Genomic DNA, 13,101 nt, shown 5'->3' with positions numbered 1-13,101 from the left:
TCCTGATGTTCCCAATGGGTAGTCAGCCTCAGACCTGTGTCCCACATCCAGTGGTGCCATCAAGGCAGGATTTGGGGACAGATGTCCAGGGCCTTATTTTAACATAATGAGCAGGAAGCAGGAGAGGAAACATGAAGGATTTGTGGAAAAACATAAGGTTTAAGAATGGCATTTTCTTCTGGTGATTTCAGGCAACACTTGTTTTCTTCTTCTTCTTCATTACATTTCTATACCGCCTGTCCTCTGAAGATCACAGGGCAGTTGACAATATAAAAACACAAAGCACATACCCTAGTAACAAAGAAAAGCAATAAATTCACCCTTACACACTTTAAAAAGCCATAAGTTGTTTAATTAGCCAAAAGCTTGGGTTTTTGCCTGGCACCTAATTTAACACTAGTAATTTAATAGATTTGAGAACTCAGGTGGAAGCCCTATTGCAAAGAAAGCAGTAGTGTCAAAGAGCAGAGCTTGACATTATACTCTGTGTGAAGACAAACAATTTTGTATATGATGATCATTTTGTTTAAGAATCACTTGAGACATCCTGAAAACAATGCTATTTAATAAAAACATATATAAAACTATCTATAAATCCATTATAGATACTAACATCTCCATCTAAAAGGCCTGTTTTATGCATGTTTATGGCCAGTGATTCATCGCACTTTAAAAAATAAAATCAAAATTCAGCAACGAGAAAAGCAGTTGTCATTGAGTTTGCACATCGTGGCACACTCCACACCACTGAGTGCGTATGTGCCCCTAACCACACCCAGGAATGCCAATACCCACTTTCTGCAATCTTGGGTTTCCAAAATTAGGTTGATCTGATACCTTCTAGCTTGGCCCCACCCTTTAACTCTTCTTGAAAACAAAAGGAAGTCACCACAGATCGTTAAAAGCAACAAGAAAACAACTTCTCCATTTTTTAAAAAAAACATAAAGACACCCAGCCTGTTACAGATCATAGTGCTTTGGCCAGCCTATGCAATAGCAGCAACTTAATACTCTTTGGTTGGTCCTTGACAAGAGATGGAACCTGCTCAGATGGTGACTGGATCATCGATGACTGAAACCTGGAGTGGAGATTTTGAGTCATCCGCTATAGACAATTATGGTGACCTGGTGAATTATGACATTTGCCACCTGCAAGAACTGCCATTTGCCTATATCTTTATCCCCACCGTCTACTACATTACTTTCCTCATTGGTTTCTTCGGGAACCTCTTTGTGATCCTGTTGATGGCACGAAAGGAAGGCCGGAAGAGGCTCGTGGACACCTTTGTCCTCAACCTGGCCGTGGCTGACCTGGTCTTCGTATGCACCCTGCCTTTCTGGGCTGTATCAAAAGCCCTCGGTTACTGGTGCTTTGGCGAGGGGCTATGCAAGTTGAGTAGCTACGCCATCACTGTGAACCGTTGCTCTAGCATCTTGTTCCTGATGGGCATGAGTGTGGAACGCTTCCTTGTGATGACCAAGCAGTGGGATTCCAGGACCATCAGCACCAAGAAGAGCATAGCTATGAGCTGTGGTTGCATCTGGGTGTTCTCCCTTCTGCTGGGGATGCCATCTCTATTCTACAGAAAATTGAACCCGGTGGATGACAAGTATTTGCGCCATGACGAGCCCTCCCCCACCTTCAGCTTGATTATGCTCATCTTGACCTTCCTCCTGCCTTTGGGAGTAATCTTGTTCTGCTATTGCTCTATCTTCTCCAAGCTTCAAAGCCATGTCCACCTAGGCAAGAGGAGAAACAATGCCCTCAAGATCATCTTTGCCATCGTTGGAGCATTTATCTTTTCTTGGCTGCCCTTCAACGTGTTAAAGGTATTCTTCGTCTTCACCATGGCCCAGGACATCCATCCCCGCTGCTCAGCAATGATGGCTCTCACGTGGGGGCTGACCATCAGTGCTTGCCTGGCATTCGCAAACAGCTGTGTTAACCCTATCATCTATGTCTTTATGGATCAGCAATTCCGACAGCAGGCCCTGAAGCATTTCCCTGCTTTCTGCAGCAAAAGGGGAAATGTGCAAAGTTCAGCCCTGTCCTTTTCATCCACAGACACAAGCCTCCTATTTGCCAGCAGGAAGAAGCCCACACCAGCAACATCAGCTCGGGCAGGAGACCCAGAGAGCAAAGGGGTAGGTTTGTAACCCTCCAAGAGTAGTATAATGTTGGCTGGACTGCTGCGAAAAGCCAGCAAGATTTCTGGGCTATGCTAGTTGGGGAAAGGAGCGCAGGGAGATGAGTTAGAAGCCTGTACTAAGTATGCCAAAGGAATGGGTATAAAGATTCTGACCATTTGATGTAAATCACAGTAATATCAAGGAGGTAGAATTCAGTTATCCAAACATGTATATCAAATGCATAAAATCAACTCCCACTTATGTAAATTGCCTACCAATTGCTACTGCACAATAAGCAGGCAGATTTAACCTATGTAAGACTTCATAAAATGATTTCAACTGTCTAAAATGGTGGTATTATAGATTTAAATAGTTGCAATTACAGTAATATATGCTGGTGAAAAGTGAATGCTTTTAGCTGTATGTACAGTTGCTTGCCATCTGCTTATCTCCCCATATCTAGATTTCATGTAGCTTTTACTAGTTTGACGAACAGCTGTTGATCCTTGATTGAAAATATGCTTAAATGAATAGAGAAGGAAGATGAAAAAAGTTGTTGTGTAATTCTATATCAAATATTCTTTGAAGCAATAATGTGAAAAACCACCTGCCAAAAAAGCAATAAACATTGTATGTTTAACTAAACAATAGCTATGCATTTTATTTTATTTTGTTTTAAATGTCCTGTTGCCATGATGAAGCTGTTCTAATTTAGTTTTTCAAACAGTTTTGTTTCCCTGAAGTCTGGGTTTCTTACAGTAAGCTTTCTTAATTTTGATTAAGAAATATATAACTCTGCAAATTTGTGAGACCTTGTTCCTTAACCAAAAGCAGGAAAACTCTTCACACAACAATAAATTCAAGACTACCTTTCACATAATTCAAGTCTATGGCTGAGAGCAGCTAAGCATGAAATGTTGAAGGTGTCAACTAAAAGGAAAATGGGGTGGGGTAGGGTAGGGTGGGGAGACTGGCCAGCTTGAAGCCATAACACAAGGGTGAGTGTTTTTGAGGTTGAGGACAATATTACCGCAGTGGACAGCTGCTTGGGGTCACATTTCAGAGAGGGCAAGGCTAGTCCCACATGCAATTACAACTTCTTCACACATAATATGCATACACCTATTTCCTATTGAAACAGAGGCACATACTTAATTCTTAAGCTATATACCTTTAATGTACCTTTAAGGTATATTCAAAGCTCCCCCCACCCCAAGAATCCTGGGAACTGTAGTTAAAGGGTGCTGGGAACTGTAGCTCTGTGTGGGGTAAACTACAGTTCTCAGGATTCTTTGAGGGGATGTGCTTGAAATGTATTTAATATTCTTGTTGTTATTCATCACCATATACACAAGCATCTCAATGTGATGTACAATTAAAACAGCAAAAAGTGTTTTAAAAGCACCACAGATATATTTAAGAAACAATACAGTACAAAATAGGCACTCATGCCAGAGACCCATTCATCTAGCTGGGAAAGCCTATCAGACAAAAAGGTCTTCAGTTGTTTCCGGAAAGTGCAGAGAATAGGTGCCTGATATATCTCATACTATTCTGAAGAACAGAGGCAGCTGCACCAAATTTGCTGCTTCCAGTTACTGTGGAACAGACTTCTGACATCTTTTGAACCTGCAGAAGCTCTGCCGCAGACCTCACTGACTTACTGGGTATATAAGGGATACCATAATAAGGTGGTCTCTCAGCTTGCCTGGTCCTGAGCTGTACAGGCCTTATATGAGATAACTCATTTCATGTTATGGTGTAACTCCACTCACGTTACGCTATCCCTTTTCCTAACAGACTTTAAAAATAAAGCAAGTTTTGTAAATATAAGGGGGAAAGCTCTTCAACTCTGGCACAATTCCCAGCAGCTTTAACAAACTGCAGTTCCCAGGATTTTGGAGGGGCAGATATGCTTTAAATGTACTGTGTGGCTGCAGCCAGGCTTAAAAAAACACACAGCAAGTTTCTATTGCCAAAAAAGAAAAAGAAATGACTGGGCTGGGGTGTGGGAGAAATGCCGCTTCTTAGACCTGCATTGACTAATTATGAAACACAGACTTTCACAGAGACTTTGATTTTATTTTTTTTAACAGGTTCATCATAAGGTTTGCTGAAACTTAGGTTCTTAGCATTTAGCTCTGAGGCTAAATGCACTTAGAGAAAAGAATTAGCCCAAATCACTGCTTGTTGAATGCAATGCAATGATCTCTCGAAAATCTATTACTGTATGCAACAATCAATTTCAGCTTTGTTGTTTGCATTAAAATAAAGCTGCATTCCTAAGCGTGCTTACTTGAAAGTTACGGAAACTTACTTCAGAGCAGGTATGTGCAGGATGGTAACATTAATGTAAAATATTTTCCCTTAAGAAATCTAAAGTACACTTTCCCCCACTCAAACAAACAAAAACCCACGCACTTTTCAACCTCTGTGGCTTTTCTGGTAGCGATGATCCCACTACAACATCAAAGAGAATATACGCTCGAAGACCCTCTTTTGTTTTTTCTATAACAAACACGGCCACCCGCCTTAAATTTAGGAGCAGCACAGATCTTTAACGGGACGGCGAGGGGGGGAACCCAAAAAAGAATTCGAAAACACTCAAATATGGATAGGGTTTTTTAAAAAAATAAAAATAAACGAACAATTTCGAGGAGAAAAGCCCTGGCCGCTTATCATCATGGCACGTTTTTCTGCTCTCCGTGTCTCTTGAAGGACAAAACAGCACTTGGAGCAAAAACCTCTCTGTGTAAAACTGCGCGTCAAAAGGCTCCGCGGGGATGAAGCCGCTGCGCCTCCGCCGCCCAGCTAGCGCGCAGCAGCGTGGGCGCTTTGATATACCGGACAGAAAATATCCTGGGGGGAAAGAATGGAGATGCTGCTTCTGCGCGCGGACATGTCCTGCCTTCAAAATCTCAAAGCCCACGGGGCAGATGCACAGCACCATACTTTTAGAACCAGGGTTTATTTTCTTTTAAAAAAATGTTTAGGGGTACTCTCATTTTGACTCGAGAAAATCAGCATTTTATTGTTCAAATCGGGAAAAATAAATACAGTAAATGAACAAAAGTACAAAGATTCACAAAATGTCTAGTGGTAAGTGCTTTCCCCCCAGAAAAAGCACTGTTTAGAACACATTCAAGGCTTAGTTCACCAGCAATTTCTCAGAAAGAGAATTTTTTTAAAGGAAGATATGACCAGGGCCTCTGAATAATCAAAGCTCCTGAGATACTGCCACCCTGGCTGAAGCCTAATCTATTATCTTCAGATTTTGAGCATCTGCAAGAACAGGCAGCATTATTCCATGAGATGCCAAGGTATGAATGAGCCCAGTCTCAAGTTTCAGAAGTTTGCTAAAATAGTAATAATGATATTCATCTAAAACTTACATCCTGCTTTTTATCCCACCAAAAGAGAAATTCTAAGCTTCTTGCGATAAAATAAAACCCCACAAAATACATTGACAACCATCAGAAAATAGCAACATCGTAAGAACAGAAATCCAAAATTGACAAAACTAACAAACAACTCAACACCAAGGAAAAATGAAGCGAAGGTAAAGAGAAAGGAAAATAATTCTAACATATTCATAGTAAGCGGAGAAATGTTTTTTAGCTGAAGGCCTTCCTAAAAACTCAGATTTGGGCCAAATCCCAAAACCAGAAAAACATCAAGGCTTGGTGAATTTAAATAGGAAGCAGACTCCATGGGCTGTGCCATCATAGAGAAGGCACTACAGTGGTACCTCAGGTTAAGAACTTAATTCGTCCTGGAGATCCGTTCTTAACCTGAAACTTTTCTTACCACTGAAGTACCACTTTAGCTAATGGGGCCTCCTGCCGCCACCACGCCGCTGGAGCACGATTTCTGTTCTCATCCTGAAGCAAAGTTCTTAACCTGAGGTACTATTTCTGGGTTAGCGGAGTCTGTAACCTGAAGCGTCTGTAACCTGAGGTACCACTGTATTTGTAACTACTTGCTTGCCCTTAGACAGCCACTCTCTGTCCTCTCTGTGATATCAGCTTTGCTGTCCTCCACACATTAGGGGTTGGACTTCAGCAGCAGGGGGCTTCTATACTTATGTTAGTAAATCATGTAGGAATCCCACATGAACAGAGAAAAGGTCCTGATGCAGAAGTTGGGCCCCAATGCAGGATGTAATGGTGATGTGACAGAGGTGAAGCCAGGGCCGTCTTAAGCATATCTGGCACCGTGGTGCAAAGATCCCTCTGGTGCCCCCCCCTGGCAACTCCAAAACAAGGGAGGGGGCGATAGAAAATGTCCTCTGCCTCCCCCACCGCCCTGATCCCCAGCGTGGTCAAGCAGGAAAACGTGCTGGCGGACAAGCTCTCCAGCATCTGGGTGTCCGAGAAGGGAGCCTGGGAAGGCTGCGCGCTGCCTTTTGCCAGGAAGCAGGAGGAGGACAACGACCAGGAGCAGGGCCATCTTTAGCAGATGCAGAGGCTTGGGAGGGAAGCTGCGCACCCGCCAGCCATATAGTTGGTGGGCATGCAGGGAAAGGGGAGGCTGCCGGCAAAGCTGCGCAGCTCCCCCACTCGCTAGGGCGCCCCTGAGAGGCCAGCGCCCTGGCACAACGAACCACTAAGACCAATGGGAAAGACGGCTCTGGACAGGGCTGGCACACCACCTTTTCCTGCCTGCAGCAGAAGACAGGATGGCACCCACTTTGCGTTCTGTGCACAGAAGGTAACCAGACTGCCAGCTGAATCTTATGCCAACACTGGTGATAGGGCAGCATCTCCCACCACACCTGAGAGTAGCAGGCTAATTTAGATGAAATTAGGATTACTTTAGGAAAAAAATAGGATGGGCCATGTGGCACATGCCACTCTGTTCTCCAATGTCCTACCACTGCTACTTGCCCTGCAGCACCTGATCCATCTCACCCTGCCCAATGGTAGAGCTGGCCTGTGAATAGGTCTAGAATTGTACTTGGAACAGCCAGAAAGAAACCAAGAAATACGTCTAAAATGAATCAACACAGACCACAAAAAAATTATTTGGCAGTTATCCTGTATTTGGATTACCTTATCATGTTTACAATTCTGCAGTTTCTCAGTTCTAAAAGTGCAACATTCATTCATGTTAGTGATATACCAGCAGCATCAAATGACAGAAGGTCCTCCAGAGGACTTGTCTACTGAGTATTCCCCTTGATTTGCTTACACAAAGCTTATGTGGAGTTTAGATTACATCTGGTCTTTATTTGGCATTTGTTCTGATTTGTTCGCTGGGAGGTTGTATTTGTGTGGCAGTTATACATCTCCCCATTAATCATTCATTCACCTGACATTTCTCAGTGGGTTTCCCTGTTGCTTTCCTAACTGTAAAAAAACCCATTGCTGTTTTTTTAAGTGGGTTTGAGGTGCTAGGACAAGAATACCTTAACCGTACAAACCTACATTTGCACTTGATTTCCTCCCACAAAATACTGACCAACTTGGAGGTGACCAGAAAATATAAACAGCCAGGGATATATAATACTGTATATAAGCACCCAGGGATGATGCCTTGAGCTGAACCTGCTCATAACCCTGTTTTCTCAAGAGAGCATTATGTGCTGAGGTGGGATGTATTGCTGTCACAGTGAGTTGCAAATAACTGCACAGGCTCCCCCTCATCCACCACAGCTTTAGGCGGTCAGGTTGCACACCCAGCGGAAAAAATAAGCATTTGGTCTGATTGGGTGCAGCGTATTTGTGGGCTCAGAATGGTCAGAAATATGCAACCATCATCCTATGCAAGTCTGTTCAGAAGTAATTCCCACTGAATTGAAATGAACTTTCTCTTAATTCAGTGTGTTGATTGCAGCAGCCTTACAGCCCAATCCAATGTATTTTTACCCAGGAGTAACGCCTACTGTGCTACTCCTAGGTGAGCATGCAACACTTTACTAGACATGTCTCAAATTGCTGTTTTGATCAGTACTTGCTAAAGACCTCTGTGTGGTCCCTGCACCTTGCAGAGTGTTTCTACAATGAGTAAGCTTTTAAACAACACACACAAAAGTGGGGCTTCCTTCTGAATTGCATTGTGTGTTTAGGATGGCAGATTTAAAGTCCAATGCTATGCATGTTTACTCAGAAGTAATTCTCTCTTGTTTAAACATCACAGTTTTAATATGTTGTGGGTCTGTAATGCATAACTGCTAAAATCTTAACCTGAAGTGGATTGAAAGATTTGTGTCTGACAAAACCCAGGTTTTCAGAATTATGCTGGCTGGTAACCTAGGATCTGTGTGCGTATCCTTTCAGAAAGAAGAACATGTGATGTTGAAGTAGCAGCTAACAGACAGGCACCCTGCAGTACCATAAGTATTAGGGTGTCACCTAGTGCCACCATGAGAAAGACTCAGATTCTGATGCAGTGTGCATGTGGAGAGGGAAGGGATGTGATCTGTGCCCATTGTTTTGCAATTACTGTATGTAGATCCTAGCGTTATCCCCCACTATTCTACATGGGAATCATGGAACCAGTTTTGATGCCACAGGGAATCTGGCACATAATATACACAATGCAAAAACATGCCAAGTTTTTTAAAGTGTCAATCCACATGCACAGAGACTGCTGGTATGTTATAACAGCTGAAAATGCATTTACCTGCATTTTTGCAATAGCATACTGGAGACCCTTACCTAGAGGTATCCTGAGCAGTGTCAACTCTTTCTATGCATGTATGGAGGGCTCTCTTTCACTCTGTTGTGGAATGAGAATGTGAAAAGGGATTTTGGATCTCAAACTGGAAGTTTCAGCAGAATCCAGAAAAAATAATTCAGGGCTGCAATCCTAAACACACTTACGAGGTGAACATAATAGGAACTTTATTCTGAGTAAACATATGCACAGGATTGTGCTATAAATCAGATGAAACTAATCTAGATTGGAATCAAATGATTCTTCCCATTTTAACATGGAAAGTGTGGGTTGGGAGAAATTCTTCTTCACAAGAACAGTATAATTCAGGGTCATCTACTGAAACTGATTGGCACTAAGTCAGGGCAAGGAAAAGGAAGAACTTCATTGCACATAATTTATTGCTGCATGATATATAATTCATTGCCACAGATATAACTACAGTACTGCCATTACCATAGATTAGTTTTAAGGGTTTAGAAAAATTATTTGAGAACAAGAATTTTATTTTTTACTCATAGTTATTATCAATAGCAGCAAAAAAAATGGAGCTTCCCTAATCAGACCTAGTATATCTTTGTTTGCTGCACATATCATGCATCTCTATCATGCCTTCCCTATGAGCTCCTCGGGGGCATCTGGCTAGAGACAGCTAAAAAACTTGGTGGAGTCAGCAACCTTTGTGCTGATCCAATTTAAAATAAAATTCAATATTTCCAACCAATTCTTAATGTTTGGTGCAGTAGAGTAGGGTATCATTCTTTTGATGCTTGCTTCCTTTTCAGTGCTAAAACAGTAAGCCAATGCAAGATGTGGATATGTCCCAAATACTGAAGTATTTCAAGATTATAGCTGTTCCAAGGCAGTTAACAATATACAATTTTATCAATAAACACTAACTTATAATTCAAATTACAATCAATAAGACTGGTACAATGCTATTCAACAGCAACCAACAAAAAACTCCAGGAGTAGCATATATATATAGTAAAACCTTCAATTAAAAGCCACAGAAAGCAAATGAGTTTTTAAAACTTTCTTAAAAGCTTGAACTGATGGAGCCAGTCATACATGTATTGAAAGGACCCCCCCCCACACACTGAGAATACGACCTCCACAGAGTTTGCCAGCCCAGAAATTTTATGTCCCAAGAAATGCAGAGGAAGCGTGGTGATTGCTTTTAGTGGCCTAACTAGTCATTTAAATATTGCAAGCAATTTTTCAAGCTACAGGTTCTCAAAGAAGGCAGAATTAAGCAAAAAAGGGGTTTCCATATCGGTTGATAGGAGTGGAAAGATGAAACTAGAGTGGGGACTTCCGGGTTGGCGCCATCGCCGAATGGCGGACTCCCTCCGAGCTCCGGAGGGAGCCTGCTCGGCAGGGGCTGGGTCCTACCGCACCGGCGATGCGGGGACCCTTAAAAACCACGGCCACGGAGGCCGTGGACATGGAGACTCGGCTGGCACCGCTAGCGCCCTCCCGACTCGTGAAGGAGCCTTTTTAAAGGCTACGGATCGGGTGCCGGGGAGAAGCGTGGTGCTTTGAGTCCTCTGCTATCCCTGCCGAGCGCAGCCGCATGCCATCCGGCGGAGAGCGCTGACTTCTTCTATTGAAAATTCGGACTTCTTAACAACAACCCGTGAGTAATTTGGAAACCGGGTTCAAAAGGAGAAAAAAAAATTTTTTTTTCGGATTGGACACGAGCGGGGGGGGGGATCCAAAAAGGAAGTCAGTCCCCCTCCCTACTGTAAACCTTCCAAAACAAGGACGGGGAAACCAAGGTCCAAAAAGATTTGTATTGCTGATAAAAACTAAGAATTCCACGATGGGGAACTACAAGAACTGTGCTGGAGGAAGAATTGAGGGAGAAGGGAAACGTGACCCCCCCCCCGGGAACCGGGGTGATTGAAGAGAGAGCCTGGTGAAAAGAGTCGGAGATTTTGACAGCTGTCAAAGTAGCTGTCAAAGTCGGAAAGCAGAGAGGATTTTATTATGAGAACTTTGCTGGTTAAATTTGTTACAATTTGCTATAACCTGTTAAAACTTGGATACAAAATGGCGAAAACATGGATAACAATCGGACTTTTGGACTAGAGAAAACAAAGTTACAACAATCCCCCCAGAGGAGTTTTGGGACATTACAAAGATGGTCGTAAGTGGAAAAATACCATTGGAATTTTACAGGACTGGTTATCTTCTGGGAAAGCTGCAAAACGGAAATAATATTTTGTCTACAGGGTGTTCAGCTAAAGGAGACAATAGAATTTTCTATTGAAGAAAGGAAGGGACTGAACGCAAGTTTTTGTTCCTGAATAACAATAATCCCTGCAGAGTTACTAAACTTCTGAATTAGAACGTTTCAGCAGCGGAACAAGAGGAAATTGGACTACAACTTGGAAAGAACAATGGGGGGAGTTTTATTAAAGATTTGAAGTTAAATGTTTTAAAAAATAACTATAAAAAGAAAAAGCCAGCAAGGAGTTGGGGGAAATAGGTGATTTATGGATTTTAAGAATTCCAGGCAGATAACATGGTTTGGTGGTCAGGGGGAAATTAAACCGGGGACAGGGGGGGGAGAACTAAAATCCAAAGGCTTGTCAACTTTTTTTTCTGAACTGGCTCTTTTTCACCTACTATACTTTTTATTTCTTATTTCTTATATTTCTATTGTGTGGGGTGTCCTTATCTTTAAAAAAAGGGAAATTGTGGAATGAAAATGGGGTGGGCCCTGGGGAGAGAACTTTTGTCTTTTATTAAGGGTATTGATGAGGAGTGTATAAATTTTAAATTCGAATAATGGTCTAAACAAATTAAGTTTTAATTAGAACTGAGAGCTTGTGGAGCCAACAATATGAAAGGGGAATATGGTAGGGGTGGGGGAAGGGGGGAGTCCCGGAAAGTGGATGTATGAAACTAAGGCTTTGAATGTACTTTAATCTTTACTTTCTGTATTTTTGAAAATCTTAATAAATATCATTTAAAAAAAAAAAAGAAACTAGAGTGGGCACAGTCTAGAGAACTGCATGACTAACAGCCCAGTGGGACTCTGTACATGACTCCCATTCTCTCCCCAACCCCACAACAAAGAGCAGCTCCTCACACCACTTGCGGTAACATTTCATTTGGGGTTGTTGTTTTTTGCAGGTGAGTTTGCAGTATGCAGACAATTAAGAGTTACACATCCCACAATGGTCTATTGATGTTTGTTTTTAATTTCTTTTTGCTTTTAACCGTTTTTTTAACTTTTTGTGATTTTATTGCTTGGTTTTATGTTTTTATATTGTTGTAAACTGCCGTGGTGTATTTTTATGATACAGTGGTACACATATATATATATTATAAATAAACAAATATATATGGCAAAGAAGTCTCCTGCTTCCCAAAGAGATGGGAGCTTTTACAGGGTGGAGTTGTTTTGGAGTGGAAAGCACTAGAGACTTATGGTGCCGATCTGCAGACGTGCAGGTTGAGCAGCCATAGGAGTGCAGAAGGCATTGCACAGCCAGGCAGTGCTAATCCTAAAGGCACAAAAGTCCCATGCCTTAAGGACTCAAACAAGTCATCCTTCTCTCTAAATAGGGTTTGCAATAAAAAAATAAAATAATTAGCACATGGTGGCAGATGCACCCAATGGGCTGCCTAGCACAATGCTGAAAATCACCAGCTGTGTGTACTGGCTTTTTCTCATAACCACCATGTGTCAAAGTTGTTGAGAGAATGGGCCTTAACTCTATGATTCTAACTGCAATGCATAAGCTGAAGAACCAACAGCCAGAACAAGCTATAAGAAGAAAGCCCCCAGAACTCACCATCTTGCAATGAGGATACAAGTCTCTTATTCTTCCTCCTGATGTTCCATTGCTATTGCATGAATGTTACAGGATGTTTACAGGCAAACTGGTACATAGTCTACCGTTTTATATTTTATTTAAATTGTGGCTTTGCCCATACCAGCAGTGCTCAGATGGCCCGAGACAAAAATTTTCTACTGCCTATTCTGCCAACCACTCAGGATGTGGTCAGCTCAGCAAAAAAACCTCATTTTCAGTGTCTGATTCATATCACATACCTTGTGGATACCTGCAAGAGCATTTTCTCATGGGGTACACAGACAGGGCAACCTAGATATGCCCTAAGACTTCAGCCACCTGCTCTGACTTTTGTTGGGAGAAAAAACAGCAAGCACTTCACAAGGAACGTGACCAAGTTATTCTCAGAGTGCAATTCAGCTGTGGACTTGCAGTCACCTGATACAACTGAACTAGACCAGAACTGTGGAATTTAGCTGATTGAGATGCCTTCAGAGGCATTAAC

At 42.2% G+C, this 13,101-nt stretch overlaps 1 protein-coding gene across 1 annotated transcript; it reads left to right on the top strand.

Annotated features, from left to right (window-relative positions):
* The first annotated feature begins 7 nt into the window (after positions 1-7).
* On the top strand, positions 8-2,738 carry GPR25 (G protein-coupled receptor 25). Its single transcript, XM_081010553.1, has one exon. It carries the CDS (start codon positions 1,036-1,038, stop codon positions 2,155-2,157), a length of 1,122 nt encoding a protein of 373 aa, XP_080866679.1. The 5' UTR covers positions 8-1,035; the 3' UTR covers positions 2,158-2,738.
* Positions 2,739-13,101: the final 10,363 nt, after the last annotated feature.

The sequence above is a fragment of the Podarcis pityusensis genome (assembly GCF_964106645.2).
Source record: "Podarcis pityusensis genome assembly, chromosome: 6".
Classification (NCBI taxonomy): domain Eukaryota; kingdom Metazoa; phylum Chordata; class Lepidosauria; order Squamata; family Lacertidae; genus Podarcis; species Podarcis pityusensis.
This window is presented reverse-complemented; position numbering and strand designations above follow the sequence as displayed.

Excerpts from the sequence above, each read along its gene's own strand:
- GPR25 (XM_081010553.1), top strand. The coding sequence starts at position 1,036 with ATGGAACCTGCTCAGATGGTGACTGGATCATCGATGACTGAAACCTGG.